The sequence below is a fragment of the Lipotes vexillifer genome, unplaced genomic scaffold (assembly GCF_000442215.2).
Source record: "Lipotes vexillifer unplaced genomic scaffold, Lipotes_vexillifer_v1.1 scaffold1318, whole genome shotgun sequence".
NCBI classification, from domain to species: Eukaryota; Metazoa; Chordata; class Mammalia; order Artiodactyla; family Lipotidae; genus Lipotes; species Lipotes vexillifer.
Genome location: NW_006772582.1, coordinates 702632 through 719464, shown reverse-complemented (window position 1 = coordinate 719464; position 16833 = coordinate 702632). Strand labels below are relative to the sequence as shown.

Genomic DNA, 16833 nt, shown 5'->3' with positions numbered 1-16833 from the left:
GGTGGGGGCGGGGGGAAGGAAAGGGAAGAAGGGAGGGAGGGAGGACAATTCCATTTCCGGGGGAGGGGGGATGCCCTGCAGGGATGGTAATAGGTCAGGAGGTGGCCAAAGCCTGAGCTTGCACAGGTCCAAAGGAACAAAGCAGAGAGAAACAGCAGCACGGAGGTGAAAGGACCCATCAGCTGAATAAAAGCAACTGAACCATTTGAGCAACTGTCCTAGAGGATTTCTGGGAAACTTACCATGGCCTATGCTGGGTAGAACACCCAGAATGTCCCCTTTGAGAAAATCTCTAGTGGAAAACTACATTATTTTTCAAGATCAAAGGACAACTGATGAATCAAGCAGTAAAGTTCATCCATGCTATTATCTAGCTAGCTAGCTATTTATCTATCTCCACGCTTATATACTTGTTAGAGATAGACACAAACTTGACTCTTAGCCTTCTGGCAGCCTACACACAAAGAAAAACACAAATAGTTGTAAGATTTCACGTAAAAATTAGACAGTTGTTTAAGAAAATAACTATTCACATCCCTTAGACTAGAAAAAAATTCCTTGTAACGGTCCTTGTAAACTGTGATGTATATGTTTATACACACATTTTTGTTTACATCTGTTTTTTCCTTTTGATCACATCCTAAAATAACTTGGAAAAAAATTGTGGTTAAGAGTAACACTAATTAGAATTTAGACAATGACATTGTACTATAATTATGTAATATGATAAATATCGCTACATGGGCGATCATATTACAACCTAGAAATGAATCAGAGTAACACACTGTATGCCTTAAACTTACACAATGTTACATGTCAAACTTATACAATTTAAAAAATAATTTTTAAAGAGTAAGACTGATTAAAACTGCACATACCATTTGGCACATACCATTAGAACTCAGCAATTCTAAATTTAGGAATTTATTACACAGAAAGAGTCACATGTTATGTTCAAGCATCCAAATATACAGGTATAAGGATGTTCCCTGTAGTGCTGTCACAGTGAATAACTGGACACAAGTTAATTACCCAACAGTACGGAAGCATTATTACAGGGAAATTATTGTACACTGAGCCTATGGAATACTCTGCAGCCGTTTAAAAGGACACAGTAGATTTCTATTTACCATTACAGAAGGGGTTCTTAGGATATTAGGTGACAAAAAGAAAGCTGCAGAACAATTTTTTCTGCATGTTCCAATCTGCATTATATATAATTGCAAATGTACACATACATTTAAACAGTTTGAGCAAATATTCCATGTTCGTAACAGTAGTCATCTCTGGGGAGGGAGAAAACTTTCATATTTCGCTCTAAATACTTTTTAAAATGTCACTCATCACTGTATAATTCATTTAGACCAAGTAATAAACCAAAATGATTTTATCTGGGTAGTGGAATTTAGATGGGTGATTCTTTTATCTCTCTTGTCTATTTTCAATATTTTTTATAATACAATTATTTTTCTTTTATATGGAAACAAATGCCTTCTAGACATAACTTATGTCAGGTGCCTGTAAGCTCTGCTGATCATGAAAGAGGCGGGCTCTCTTGGTGTCCAAAGAACACAGGTCTGGTGCCAAGTGTATGACTAACATTAGTTTATTTTTTAGAAGTTTCTGAACATTTTAACTTGCGAACATTCACTCATTCAGAAGTACTGATGACATGCTCACTCACTGCTGCCAGGCATTATGCAAAGCAGAGCACTCGGTGGATATGGTCCCTGCTCTCACGGAGCCCACGGTCCTGACCTGGGAGATGTGCTCAGCCTATCCAAGATGCTGGCTCAAGAGGCGGCAGCAGAATCAGCCACATTCCCTAAAATTGCCAAGTCTTCCGCCAGAAATCAGAGGAAGAAGGTGGTAGAAAATTGTGAGCTTCAGGGGCTGGAGAATCTGTATTCCAGCAATGCACACTTTGGGTCCAGTGGCTATGGCTGAATGGAAGCCCTTGACCTTGAAGCACTCCTCCTATTTTGGCAGCTCCTAGTGATAGGCCTCCAGGGTTTCCGACGGTTTCAGAAACCTCGAACACTTCAGCGCAACACAACTGATTATCAGATGCCTCTTTGACTTGGAAGGGAAGAAAAGAACAATTCGTTACCTACAAAGCTGGGGAAGCCGGGGTGGAGAGCTCTGTGAGGTCCTGTTCAAGCCTCCTTCTCGCTCTCCAGCTGAGGTTGCATTAGGTTGTCAGAAAGAGAGCTCGGGCGTAGAGTCAGACAGACAGGAGTTTGAATCCTCCACTTCCTGGAAGTTGGTGGGTAGCTTTATAAACCCCTCTGAGCTCAGTTTCCCATTCCATAGAATAGTAATGATAATCCTTACATTCCAGAGATTTTAGGAAGATCAGAGCTAATGTATGTAAAGCACCTCTTTTTTGTGTGTGGTACGCGGGCCTCTCACTGCTGTGGCCTCTCCCACTGCGGAGCACAGGCTCCAGACGTGCAGGCTCAGTGGCCATAGCTCACGGGCCCAGCTGCTCCGCGGCATGTGGGATCTTCCCGGACCGGGGCACGAACCCGTGTCCCCTGCATCGGCAGGCGGACTCCCAACCACTGCGCCACCAGGGAAGCCCAAGCACCTCTTTTCTAATTCATGATAGGTGTGATGATGCCATTGACCCCTCTGAATTATTCCTGCAGTCTGCCAGCTTCCCATGTGTATAAAAACCGTATGGCAAACAGGAGATAAATTCCCCGGTGGCCGGCTCCCTTTCAGAAACAGATCAACAGATGGCAAAGAAAGCTTGCCTTCCAGAATGGGGCACTAGGGTCATGGTTTGTCAGGGCTCTGACCTCCCAGGAGTGCACACAGCTAAGACCTGCAGCATACCACGCTTTCCATCTGGCAAATCCCACTGCAGAGCCCACGTTCTCTAGGTGGGCACTCACCAACAATAAGCCATAGAACAGAGACACCCAGTGCCAGAGATTCCTGCAGCTCTGCCTCCCTCTGCAAACTGATGGTCCGTCTCTGAGAACTCCCTCTTCCAATCTAGTGCTCAGAATCCTTCCGTTCCGTGGGCCGGCCAGCACCGGCTCACAGTGAGGACAGGGGCCTCTCCAAACAGGGACTGAACGTGTGAGGAGTCTGATGATACCTGTGGCAAAATTCAGAGGTTCTCCACTTCCCTAGGGCTGGCCCTCTTACCTTCAGTTCTGCCCAGATAAGTAAAAACCGCACACTGCCCATGTCACTGGTTAATTTACAACCTCACCTGTCAAGAATGTCACCTGTGCTTAAGTAATAGGAAGCTTCCTTCCTCCGGTTTCCCCCTTTCTGTTCCCCATCACAGAGTTCCCTAATGGTTCCTATCTAGTTCAGGACTGATATGAGGCAGGAGCACTTAGAAAATGACCAGTCATCATTCACTAAGCAAAACTATTGGTTCATCAACACATTCTTTCAGACTCTGTAAGACACTGTCCTAGGGGCTCGGTATTGCTGACCAGAACAGATAAAGATCCCTGTATTTATCAGCTTTACACCAACAGTTATCAAGCAAGATGCTGTCTGGACACCACTTGCCCATGTCCTTTCACAATTCTGACACCAATTCTGATGTGTGTTTTATTTCTTCACACAATCAAGCAATTAACTCAATTCTGACATATCTACCTGGAGACAGCATTAGATCCCAAAGGTGAAGGGCTCAGTCCTACAAGACTGTCCTATATCCCCCGCCCCTACTTCAGTCACCAACCACAAGTCCAGGTTGTCGGCTGTGCTTCTGAGCGACCGGCTATAGCCTTAAGGTTCCAAAGACCCCTTCCCCGTTCTTGGGTTTGATTAATGTGCTAGAGTGGCTCACAGAACTCAGAGAAACATGTGATGAAACATTTTACTTACTAGATTACCAGTTTATTATAAAAAGTTATAATGTAACTCAGGAACAGCCCAATGGAAGAGATGTACAGGGCAAGGTACCTGGGAAGGGGTGTGGAGCTTCCGTGTCCTCTCTGGGCATACACGCCACCCTCCCAAAACCCCATGTGCTCACCAACCCAGAAGCTCTCTGAACTCTGTCCTTTCGGTTTTCTATGAAGGCCTTGTTACATAGGCACGGCTGACTAAATCATTGGCCACTGGTGACAGTCAACCTCCAGACCCTTGTCCTCGTCTTCCCAAGGGCAGGGGGTTAAGGCTGATGTTCCAACCCTCTATCACATGGCTGGCTCCTCTACCAACCAGCCCCCATTTTATGTTCTTTCCAGAAGATACCTCATTAACACAAACTCAGGTGTGGTTCAATATCCAGACACCCTTACCACTCAGCATGTAGTAAATTCCAAGGGTTCCAGGAACTCTGTGCTAGAAATGGGTACAAAGACCAAATACATATTTCTTGTTATAAATCCAATATCACACTCTGGCATGTATTAAACATTCAACATCCATGTCTTTACCTTCAAATTTCAGATAAAGGTTAGCCCAGTAAGGCATCTACCTTGAAAAAGAGAAAAAGAAAGAGGGAGGGAGCAAGGAAGGAAGGGGAGAGAGAGAGAGAAAGGGAGAGAGGGAGAGAGGGAGAGAGAAAGAAAGAGAGAGAGAGAGAAAGAAAGAAAGGAAGGAAGGGAGAAAGAAAGGGAGAAAGAAAGAAAGAAAGAAGGAGAAAGTATTCTGTGTAAGGCAGAATCTAAAGTAAGAAAATGAACTGATACAAGAGGTATTCAAATGTTAGAACTCAAATTCTTTTGGTTCAATTCTTATTTCAGCAGAACGTTAGATGAATGTGAAATCTCCAGTCCCAGGGATCAAACTTCAATGAACTGTTACTCTGGGGCATTCGGGGAGACCCAGACACAGCTACAAGAGTGTCAGTTCTGACACAGCTCTGGAGTGTCAGTTTTCTCTACCACCTGACACCCACTGAGTGATATCTGGCCCCAAATCTCTTGCTTCCCCCCTCAAAAGAAAAAGGATCTGGGATCCCATATCCTATTTAATATCTCATGTTGTAACACCCAGTGAATAAATGGTTATTAATTATGACTGTTTGAAATCCACTTACAAATGCGGAAGGTCATTAGAATTTCCATAAAATTCCTTTAATTCCACTCTACCAGAAAAATTCTCTGCTGCTACTTGTTCAAGGTACCTTTCACAAAGAAACAGAAACTCTGAGGGATCAAGAGGAAGTCTTTCTTTTTCTGGCCGTGCAGATTTAGCGGGTTCTGAGGCAGACGGCAAAGCAGTATTACTAAGATTGATGCAAAAGATTAAACAATCAATAAGGTAAATCACATATATACACTCATATGTATAAAATGGGTAACTAATAAGAACCTGCTGTATAAAAAAATAAATAAAATAAAATTCAAAAAAAAATAAGGTCAATCAAAAGACAAATTTCAATAATAGGATTTGCCTGCTTGAACTAAACTTACCCTTTCTGATCACTCCTTTCTTTGGCATTTATGAACACAGGCATGCCTCATTTTATGAAACTCTCAACCCAGGAAACAAGTTAGGATTCTTTTCTGATTTTGAGGGATCCTTGTCAATACCAAAGGAACTAATGGGCAGGGTTCCTTAAACCGAGATCTCCTTTTAGTAAATGTCCATTTAAAAATTCACGTTCAAAAAGAAGGGACTTTCACTTCTATATTAACTTTTTACAATGAGCCAGGATTACTGAGAAGAAAATGAAAAACATTTTTGAAGCTGCAGTAGTACATGAAGTGTATGTGGTTTAGCACATTCAGGCGAACTTGGGTCTGTAATCCCCAAACATTGCTGAAAACAGTCCTTACTTAACGCTGCTCCTTGTTTATGAGGAACAAAAGGAATGAAAATCACAACAATCATTACAATAATGATAATATCAGTTCCCCAGCACCGTTTTCCTTCCAAGTCAAACCTATAAAAGACATCCACTCTTGTCTGCTCATCTTTGTTCAGACTTTTCAATTTATGAACAAAATATCAGCAGACTGACACAGGCTATCAACTTTTTACTTTGCTAATACCTATTTTAAAACATACAACTAAAAAACAAAAAAAAAACATACAACTCTTGGGCTTCTCTGGTGGCGCAGTGGTTGAGAGTCCGCCTGCCGATGCAGGGCACATGGGTTCGTGCCCCGGTCCAGGAAAATCCCACATGCCGCCGAGCGGCTGGGCCCGTGAGCCATGGCCGCTGAGCCTGCGCGACCGGAGCCTGTGCTCCGCAACGGGAGAGGCCACAACAGTGAGAGGCCCGCGTACAGCAAAAAAACAAAACAAAACAAAACAAAACAAAACAAACAAAAAAACATACAACTCTTTACTATCACGCTCATTTCATATAAGAAAGGATGTTTTAACACCAAATGACATTGCCTTAAAATACTATATTGAACTTTATGAATAAAACCATTATACTGTCAAAAAACATTAAAAGAATAAAATAAAAATGCATGTTCAGGCTTCCCTGGTGGCGCAGTGGTTGAGAGTCCACCTGCTGATGCAGGGGACACGGGTTCATGCCCCAGCCCGGGAAGATCCCACATGCCGTGGAGCGGCTGGGCCCGTGAGCCATGGCCGCTGAGCCTGCGTGTCTGGAGCCTGCGCTCCACAATGGGAGAGGCCACAACAGTAACAGTGAGAGGGCCCCGGACCCAAAAAAAAAAAAAAAAAAAAATGCATGTTCAACCTTGGAACAGCACACTAAGTGAAATAAGCCAGTCACAAAAAGACAGATGTTGCATGATTCCACTTATATGAGGTATCTAAAATAGTCAAATTCATAGGATCAAACAGTGGAACAGTGGTTGCCAGGGACTGGGCAGGTAGGGAGTGGGAGAGGGCAATGGGGATTTACTAATCAATGGGCCCCCAATCTCAGGTAAGCAGGGTAAGTTCTAGAGATCTGCTGTACAACGTTGTACCTATAGTCAATGATACTGTACTGTACGCTTCAAATTTTGTTAACAGGGTCTATTTCAAATTAAGTATTCTTACCATTAAAAAAAAAGAAGAAAAGCATGTTCAGCCTACTGGGGATACAGAAAAGTACACGCTATCACCTCCAAGTTAGTTTCTGATTTACATGTCGCTGAGTAATTGTTTTCAGCCTAGATGAATACAAACAACCTACCAAGTGGCCTGTTTCTCAGGCCTCTTCCAAAGCCCCCGCTCCTCCTGCTGGCCTCTCCAACTGGTGTGTACAGCACAGCTCACAGTGACATTAATGATCAAGAAAGCTTTTGCTAGGTACAAACTTCCAGTTATAAAACAAACAACTCGGGCTTCGCTGGTGGCACAGTGGTTGAGAGTCCGCCTGCTGATGCGGGGCACGCAGGTTCGTGCCCCGGTCCGGGAAGATCCCACATGCCGCGGAGCGGCTGGGCCCATGAGCCATGGCCGCTGAGCCTGCGCGTCCGGAGCCTGTGCTCTGCAACGGGAGAGGCCACAACAGTGAGAGGCCCGCATACCACAAAAAAAAAAAAAAAACAAGTCACAGGGATGTAACGTACAGCATGGTGACTATTGTTAATAACATTGTATTCCATAGATGTATTTTTTTTATTGAATGATATCACTTCTATGTGGAATCTAAGAATTACAACAAACTAATGAATACAACAAAAAAGAAGCAGACTCATAGGTATAGAGAACAAACTAGTAGTTACCAGTGGGGAGGGAGAGAGGGGGAACATGGGGGAGGGGGGTGGGAGGTACAAACTAGTGGGTGTAAGATAGGCTCAAGGATGTATGGTACAACATGGGGAATAGAGCCAATATTTTGTAATAACTGTAAATGGAATAATTTTTTAAAGTGATATAAAAATTAAAAAATGAAAAAATAAGACACTAAATTTCAATAACAAAGATTCACATTCATAAAAATACTTTATGTGCAAGCAAAAATGTTCACTTAAAAGAAAATCATTATATCAATACTTTGCAGTTTACACTGCTTGTCACTATTTTTAATAGATCTTTATTGGAGTATAATTGCTTCACAGTACTGCATTAGTTTCTGTTGCACACCAAAGTGAATCAGACATATGCATACATATGTCCCTATATCCCCTCCCTCTTAACCCTCCCTCCCACCTTCCCTAACCCACGCCTCTAGGTCATCGCAAAGCACCGAGCGGATCTCCCTGTGCTATGCTGCTGCTTCCTGCCATCCAACTATTTTACATTCGGTAGTGTATACATGTGGATGCTACCCTCACTTCGTCCCAGCTTCCCCCTCCCACCTCTGTGTCCTCAAGCCCATTCTCTATGTCTACATCTTTATTCCTGCTCTGCAACTAGGTTCATCAGTACCAGTTTTTTTCTTTTTTTTTAGATTCCATATATATGTGTTAGACTACGGTATTTGTTTTTCTCTTTCTGACTTACTTCACTCTGTACGACAGACTCTAGGTCCATCCACCTCACTACAAATAACTCAATTTCGTTTCTTTTTACAGCTGAGTAATATTCCATTGTATATATGTACCACATCTGCTTTATCCATTCATCTGTTGATGGACATTTAGGTTGGTTCCATGTCCTGGCTATTGTAAATAGTGCTGCAATGAACAGTATGGTACCTGACTCTGTTTGAATTATGGTTTTCTCAGGGTATATGCCCAGTAGTGGGATTGCTGTGTCGTATGGTAGTTCTATTTTTAGTTTTTTAAGGAAACTCCATAGTGTTTTCCATAGTGGCTGTATCAATTTACATTCCCACCAATAGTGCAGGAACGTTCCCTTTTCACCACACCCTTTCCAGCATTTATTGTTTCTAGATTTTTTGATAGTAGCCATTCTGATGGTGTGAGGTGATACCTCATTGTAGTTCTGATTTGCATTTCTCTAATAATTAGTGATGTTGAGCATCTTTTCCTGCGCCTCTTGGCCATCTGTATGTCTTCCTTGGTGAAATGTCTACTTAGGTCTTCTGCCCATTTTTTCATTGGATTGTTTGTTTTTTTGATGATGAGCTGTTTGTATATTTTGGAGATTAATCCTTTGTCTGTTGGTTCATTTGCAAATATTTTCTCCCATTCTGAGGGTTGTCTTTTTGTCTTGTTTACAGTTTCCCTTGCTGTGCAAAAGCTTTTAAGTTTAATTAAGTCCTACTTGTTTATTTTTGTTTTTATTTCCGTTACTCTAGGAAATGGGTCAAAAAAGATCTTGCTGTGGTTTATGTCAAAGAGTGTTTTTCCTATGTTTTCCTCTAAGAGTTTTATAGTGTCTGGTCCTAAATTTAGGTCTTTAATCCATTTGGAGTTCATTTTTGTGTATGGTGTTAGGGAGTGTTCTAATTTCATTCTTTTACATGTAGCTGTCCATAAAAGCTGCTAAGAGGGTAGATCTTAAAAGTTCTCATCACAAGAAAAACTCGTAACTATGTATGGTGGCAGATGTTAACTACATTTAAGGTGGTGATCATTTCCCAATATATACAAATATTGAATTATTATGTGTACACCTCAAAGTAATACAATGTTATATGTCGATTATACTGCAACTTAAACAAAAAAAGGTTTTGTCTGGTGATCAGTCCTTATTAGTAAGAACTGTATGCCTATACCACAAGAAGTGGGTCAGTCTTTACCACAGAATCAATACAGTTAGAAAGAACACTGGAACACATGCTCCTACAGGCCTGGGGCAAAGGGAATAGTAAGTCAGAAAGAACTTTTTCCTCAAGCTGACTCTTGCCATATCTACATGGGCAGAGAACTGAACCACCCTGAATAGCAGAGACAAAGCTCCCAGAAGGCTCTAATTCACCTTGGCTTTGGGCCATCTGTGCATTTCTTCTTGGTTTGCACTTGATCATGAGAAGCATTATACCAGCAGACCTTGGAGATATTGCAGATTCAGTTCCAGACCACCAAAATAAAGTGAATATCGTAGGAGTCACACAATTTTTTGGTTTCCCAGTGCATATAAAAGTTATGTTTAGGGACTTCCCTGGTGGCGCAGCGGTTAAGAGTCCGCCTGCCAATGCAGGGGACACGGGTTCGAGCTCTGGTCTGGGAAGATCCCACATGCCGCGGAGCAACTGGGCCCGTGAGCCACAACTACTGAGCCTGCGCGTCTGGAGCCTGTGCTCCGCAACAAGAGGCCGCAATAGTGAGAGGCCTGCGCACCGCAATGAAGAGGGGCCCCCGCTTGCCTCAACTAGAGAAAGCCCTCGTACAGAAATGAAGACCCAACACAGCCAAAATAAATAAATAAATTAATTAATTAAAAAGTTTGAAATATTGCGAGAATTACGAAAATGTGACAAAGAGACATGAATGAGCAAATACTGTTGGAAAAATGGTGCCAACAGATGTGCTCACCGCAGGGTTGCTGCAAACCTGCCATTTTGTAAAAAAAAAAAAAAAAAAAGCAGAACCTGCAAAGTGCTATGAGTTATTCCTATATTTACCTTTTTGGAGACTCCCAAAAACTGAACTTGAAAATTAACTCATGTATTTTTCTGCTCTCAGAAATTACTTAATCGCAGTAGGCACTAAAGGATTATTTTTAATTGAATCCTAGGAAAACAGATGATTTCTTTCAGTTTCCCTTTTTTAATGCCTAACCTAATACTATTATAATTTTTTGCCTGATCCAGAAAAATAAAGAGTAATTTAAGAGTGGAATCTGGGCCTTCCCTGGTGGCGCAGTGGTTACAAATCTGCCTGCCAAGGCAGGGGACATGGGTTCGAGCCCTTGTCCGGAAGATCCCACATGCCGTGGAGCAACTAAGCCCGTGTGCCACAGCTACTGAGCCTGCGCTCTAGAGCTCACAAGCCACAACTACTGAGCCCACGTGCCACAACTACTGAAGCTCGCGTGCCTAGAGCCCGTGCTCCACAATAAGAAAAGCCACTGCAATGAGAAGCCTGCGCACCACAACGAAGAGTAGCCCCCGCTCACCACAACTAGAGAAAGACCACCTGCAGCAACGAAGACCCAACACAGCCAAAAATTAAAAAAAAAAAAAAAGGCATCAAGGCGGAGACTTCCCTGGCAGCCCAGTGGTTAAGACTCCATGCTTCCACTGCATGGAGCCCAGGTTTGATCCCTGGTCGGGGAACTAAGATCCCATATGCTGCCCGCGATGTGGCCAAAAAAAAAAAAAAGAGTGGAATGTTATTAGAGCTACACCTGCCTCTTGACCTAGTTTACCCATCAGAAGTTTAGTAGCAGTACTGGCTCTCATTGCTTATTTCACTCTGAACTTGCGGGGATCAGAATATGCCACCCCAAAACATGCTCCTTTGACATAAAAATTATTTTGAGGTGAAGACAATTAAGAAACAGCAGATACAGGAGGAACTCTGCTCTCCCCCTTTCTACCTAAAAGCAAAGCTTAAATTTCCCTTTATGAAGGTGTTTCCCACCGTTATCCTGTACCAGCAGCAGAAAAACCCTTATCACTGGAGATGGAAATGTAGCACTGAGATGAATCTGCACAAAAAAACCTTATTAAAGTAACCCTTATCGTCCATTAGTTTCCCCCCATATATTTACCTTCCCACAATTTACTGCCTCTAGAAGCCCAAACCCCCTTTCCTTTGTCTAGTCATTTTTCCACAATTTGTCACACTTTGTTAAGTTGGCATTAAGCTCCCAGGCCTAAGAGTTCCTTTTTTTCCCCACTTCTTTTCTGTGACACTCATGTGTGCATATGAAATAAACCTTTTCTCCCATAATCTGTCCATTTTCTGTTTAATTTGCAGGCCCCAGCTACTGAACATAAATGGGAAGAGAGAAGGTTTTTCCTCCCCTAATACAATACAGAGCAAAGTCATTTCATACCTGAGTTTCTTAACAGTTTAAAGTGATAAACTCCATCAAAGAAAAGTGAACTCTCAGGTACACCAACACAGGTCACTCATCTTGAAAATACCCATTTGCTAGGAAGGGACCTACTCCATTGTATCACAGAACAGAAAAAAAAAAAAAAAAGCATCCAGGAAAAGGAAAACTGAGGAGGAGTCAGGAGATCAAGGCAAACAGTCACACCATATAGACCCCCATGGAAGGCTCTTACTCCAGAAGCATGAAATTATGAAACCAGGAAATGAATGACTCTAGGACCAAACTCATTACCACCTGATGCCCACAACTGTGCAGGGTTCTCCTGATTCATTCTAATGCTTCCATAGGGTTAAAGTCTTCGCACAGTTCCTGCTCTCCATGAAACCCCCAGCTCTGAGTTGGGCTCAGGTACACCAGAATCAGAATGGGGCTCTTTAAAAATACACCTGCTGGGGCTTCACTCCAGACCTACTAGATCAGGAGCTCTGAAGTGGAGACCCACCTAGTGGACAAGTGCTTTTAAAGTAAATAGTGACTGTTTCTTAAAAGGCAGAAGTAGGAAGGTTCCTCCCCTGCAGCTGAGAAGAATGCTTAAAAATGTTCATCAAATCATAAATTACTCCACACAATTACAAAGAAGCCATGGTTTGGCTGCTAATTAGCATAGCTAATAACCTATGCTAATTCCATAGGTTATTCTACACTTGGTTTGTTTTCAACCACATTTTAATTGACATTCAATTTGCTCCTTGGTAAAAATGAGGGTCCTGGGCTGGAACAATGCTTCTAAATTTCTATAAGGATTTGTGTAAGTTGGATCCTTAATGAAATGAAAGCAATGGGGCCCATGCTCCGTTTTTATAAAGCTAAAAGTATTCAATTTAAAGGACAGTCAGGACTTCCCTGGCAGTCCAGTGGTTAGGACTCTCTGCTTCCACTGCAGGGGACACGGGTTTGATCCTGGTGGAGGAACTAAGATCCTGCAAGCCACGTGGCAGCCCCCACCCCCGCAAAAAAGAGTTAAATAAATAAAGAGCTGTCCCTTACTTGAAATTATAAGCTGCCTACTTTTAATCAAAAAATCGTTCTTGATAAAAATGATAGTGATAGAAGAATTTTTTTTAATGGTCATTACTCTAAAAAAATTAAGTCAGCAAGCTTATGTAAGTGTTTCCTATTAAAAAAACAAACAAAAAACAACTATAGTCAGACTGGATTAGTAGATCTCCAAAATCACTTCCAACTCCATCAGTCCATGAGTCTAAGTTTTCATGGAGGAAGGCGAAAAACAAAATCTTGTATTCACAGCAACTTAAAAATTTTACCAAGCTTTAGAATTAACATACATTAATTAACATTTAGGGAAAAAAAAAATCCTGGTTGGAGAGTCAACAGTAAAGAAGCTTCTGACTTTCCCAAGGGACATTTCTCAACAGTATCTCGAGTACAAAGCCACTTTTATCCTGTCACTCTCCTGCTCAGAAGCCTTCCACAGTTCACTGTGCTTCCAGAAACTCGACCTTTTTACTACCACCTGACCATCAGCTTTATAGGAGACACCCTCTGCTCCAGTCAAATTTGATTACACAACATACCTTGCTTCTGTGCCTCTGTGCCTGACCTACCCTGTCAAAAAATGATATTCATCCAGTTCAAGTTCACAAAGATACTATCTCCATCCCAAAACTATCCAATGTGCCCAAGCAGAAGTGATAATTACACTCTTCTCTCAACTACCATAACAGCAATTAACATAGACCCCCTCACTCAGGGGTTGACTGTCCACATTTTGCTTCCCCCCACCTTATCGCAAATTCCTTGAGGGAAGGGACCTTTGTCTTACAAATGTTGGTATCTACCCTTTTATCTCAACCAGCCCCAATCCAAATACTTAGCACTTAGATTAGGAGAAGTGAAGACAGGAACAAATGAAATGTGCTTCAGAACGCCTCAATTTTCCCTAACACCTGTTTGGAAATCACTGCACTAAGAAGTTTATTAATGCACCTGTGGATAACCCAGACAACTAGAATCCTGAGACAAATCTAAACAGGTCTTATCAGTTGGTTTTATCTTCTCTGATATTCTGAGGCATACTACATCCTTCCTTGAATTTCAAAACCAAAAGAAGAGCCCAAATGCGATGAAATAAAAATATTAAATAGGGGATTTACCCCAAGAGATCAATGCTTACTAAAAAATAAAAGTTGCTGCAGCATAATGAGATAAGCAAGGCCAGGCACTCTATAAGGAAGCAGTAAATGGTTGACTCCTAAGCTGTCCTTTATTTGCTCTCGGAAGCAGTGGATCTCTCAAAGCATTCACGTTCTAACAGGAACCTAAAAATGGGGTCAGCCCCTTCTTGATTAATACCAGTGGAACCAGGCAACGATGAAGGCTGCCACAAGCTGATTATGACACACATGGCGAAGGAGGAAAACAGAAAAGTAGAGAGGGACAAAGATGAGCAGTTATCAAGTGATGTCACCAGTTGTCCGGGGGGCCTCTTAGTGACACCCCTCCATCTGCTTTCTGCAGAGCCAGACTTCTCCTAAGAGTCTGTCTAGACTAAGGTGTCAAGGTGCAAGTTGATAATTAACAGGGATTTTTCCTTTCCTCGTTCCCACTTCCGTTTTGAACTTAAAAAGTGAGCACGGGACACTGGAGACAGCCCTTTCACAGCTGTTGATTTTGAGTTTCATTCACATACGGTTATTGAGCAAGCTCTTTGTTAAGGCGATGAGAGCTTGCAAACATATGAACCCATTTCTGCCCTTAAGGAGTTCCCAGCGTAGTGTAATTTAAGCATCCCTCTCCAAAGGAACTTTGAGAACTCCATGCCCAAGCCCAGGTTACACTCGGATACAACATTTTAATACTAACAGCAAGTATCTCGCCCAAGTCTTGTGACAGAAGAGCCCACACCAATAACTTGGGAACTAAACTTATTTTTTAAAGTAATAGTTCCTCAATCGCAGGATTTACAACCCTCTTTTGGGGGGAGGTAGTTTAAAAATCCCTCCAAAACAAAAGGGCTGTTAATTCATTTAACGATAAGTCCTACATCAATGTCAACTGTAGTTGGTGATTCTCAACCTTGGCTGCAATTAAGAATCACCCAGAGCCGAGGCTGCACCCAAGCAGCAGAATTTTTTCAACTCCTCAGGTGATTCAAATGTGCAGCCAACAGTGAGAACCGCTAATGTAAATTCTGCCCTTGAAACTGAAGGGAGAGGACCGGGATCCTTATTCAGTGACACGGGCTCCATCCTCCCTTCCCCTCTCCCCACAGAGACTCAGACCAGCTGCAACTACTCTAGATGCAGTTTTATGTTTCATGGATCTGGTGATGAAATCAAGCATGGAACCCTTCCACCTTGAGGAGTGAGTATGCAGGAAAGTTATGTTAGATTTCACCATCTCCGGCCAGCGTTATTATGATACCTGCGCTGGAACAGACGCAGGCTCAGCTTCGGGGTCCGCGGAAAAGCCCCTTTACACTTGTCTCATCAAACCCCGCTGGGATCCTGACTCCGACCCGCGTGGGAAAGCGGACAGCGCAGAACTGGGGGCCCATCCTCGGGGAGTCGGGGGAGGTCGCACTAGGCAAGAGCACAGGCTGTTCCTGCAGAGAGAGGCTGAGACAAAGCGGGGCGGCGGGACGCGGCGCTGCAGGAACCTAGGCAAGAAGAGAAGCGGCGGGAGCGAGCGGGTACTCACGCAAGTGCCGCCCAGCTTGTGGCTCTCCACCACGGCGGCCCGGGCGCCCAGCTCGGCCGCCCGGCGCGCGCTGGCCAACCCGCCCGAGCCGCCCCCGATCACCAGGTAGTCGTAGCAGGCCGCGACGCCGGCGGCGGGCGGCGGGCACGAAGACTGCGGCTCCTGCCTAAACGCCATGGCGCGGGAGAGGGCGCAGGCAGCCCGGGCCCAAGGAGGCGCGTAGCCGGCGAAGGTGCGCGTCGCCTGCCTCCAGCTGAGTCCCTCGCTCGCGCTCAGAGTCCGGGCCGGCAGGGCCATGCACGCGGAAGTGCGCGCCGCGGGGGTGCGGCCCGTGGGCGGGCCCGGGGAAGGAGGGGCGAGCGCGGGGCCGGCGCAGCCTCACGGTGACTAAGCACTCAGCCGGCGTGCGGGGCGGGCTGGCGATGGGGCTACCCGGCTCGGCCGGACCGGGGCAGGGGGAGTCGCCCCACTCCGTCCCGCTGTGCGCGAGCCAGCCCTCCCTGCCCCAAGGGAGGGTCTGTTTTCTGGGAACTCTCCGCTTCCTTCTTCACCCCAGCACCTGGGTCCCCGCGCCCGAGTGGCATCAGCAGAATGTAGGTTTCTGAAGGCTGATGGGGCGAGGAAGGATAAACGCCCTCTTTTGTTCCCCCAGCCTTTTCTGAGCGGGCCCTTTGGGAGCTGCCAGTGGCGCCGACTTCTCCAGGAAGGGAGACTTGCCCACCATCATTTTGAGGGTGATGTTTCTCAAGGTTTGATCCGCAGACCACCTGATCCCTGGGCCCTAACCCAGATCTACTAAATCGGACCCTCTGGAGCAGGACCCCAGCAATCTACATTTTAAACACCCCCCACCCCGGCTTTCAGCATATTTAATTTGGGAGGCTTTGGAACAAATGTATTTGTGATCCACAGATGAAGCATAAAGATAGCATAGAGATGGAGACACAAAAGCATTTTCCTCCCAAGCTGTAGAGACTGGGGTGTCATTTTAGAATATCTGGAGCAACCAATTGCACAACAAAGTAGTAAGTCAGTCAGTTTGTGTGGCTGACGCCCATCACCCACAAGGCTGTGAGCACTGGAGGCAAAGGAGTAAAGGTCCGGGTCTCAGAAGCTAGGCCCAGCTCGCTGAAGGGGAAGGGGGACCAACCGCACGCCAGTTAGAATGGTATCCAGTTATTTTTTTAAGTTTTTTGTATGTTTTGTTTTCCTGATTAAAAAGTAATAGAGGGAAAAAAGGGAAAGATCCTCCTTCCACTAGGCTGCCATGTAATAAATGTAGACGAAACAAGAGTTAGAAAAATCATCACTTTACAACTATCATAGTGATCACTGTCATTAAACATCAGTGAATGTTAA

The 16833-nt window shown here is 44.0% G+C and overlaps 1 protein-coding gene across 4 annotated transcripts in view; it reads right to left on the bottom strand.

Moving 5' to 3' along the window:
• GSR (glutathione-disulfide reductase) overlaps positions 1-15850 on the bottom strand; it is a 47166-nt gene extending 31316 nt beyond the window's left edge. For 3 of the 4 annotated variants that reach the window (XM_007447621.1, XM_007447620.1, XM_007447622.1), the window contains exon 1: positions 15475-15771. In XM_007447621.1, coding sequence (XP_007447683.1) covers positions 15475-15771 — 297 coding nt within the window. Of the gene's footprint in view, positions 1-15474 lie in introns of all 4 variants that reach the window. The other variant, XM_007447619.1, reaches the window with a different exon arrangement.
• Positions 15851-16833: the final 983 nt, after the last annotated feature.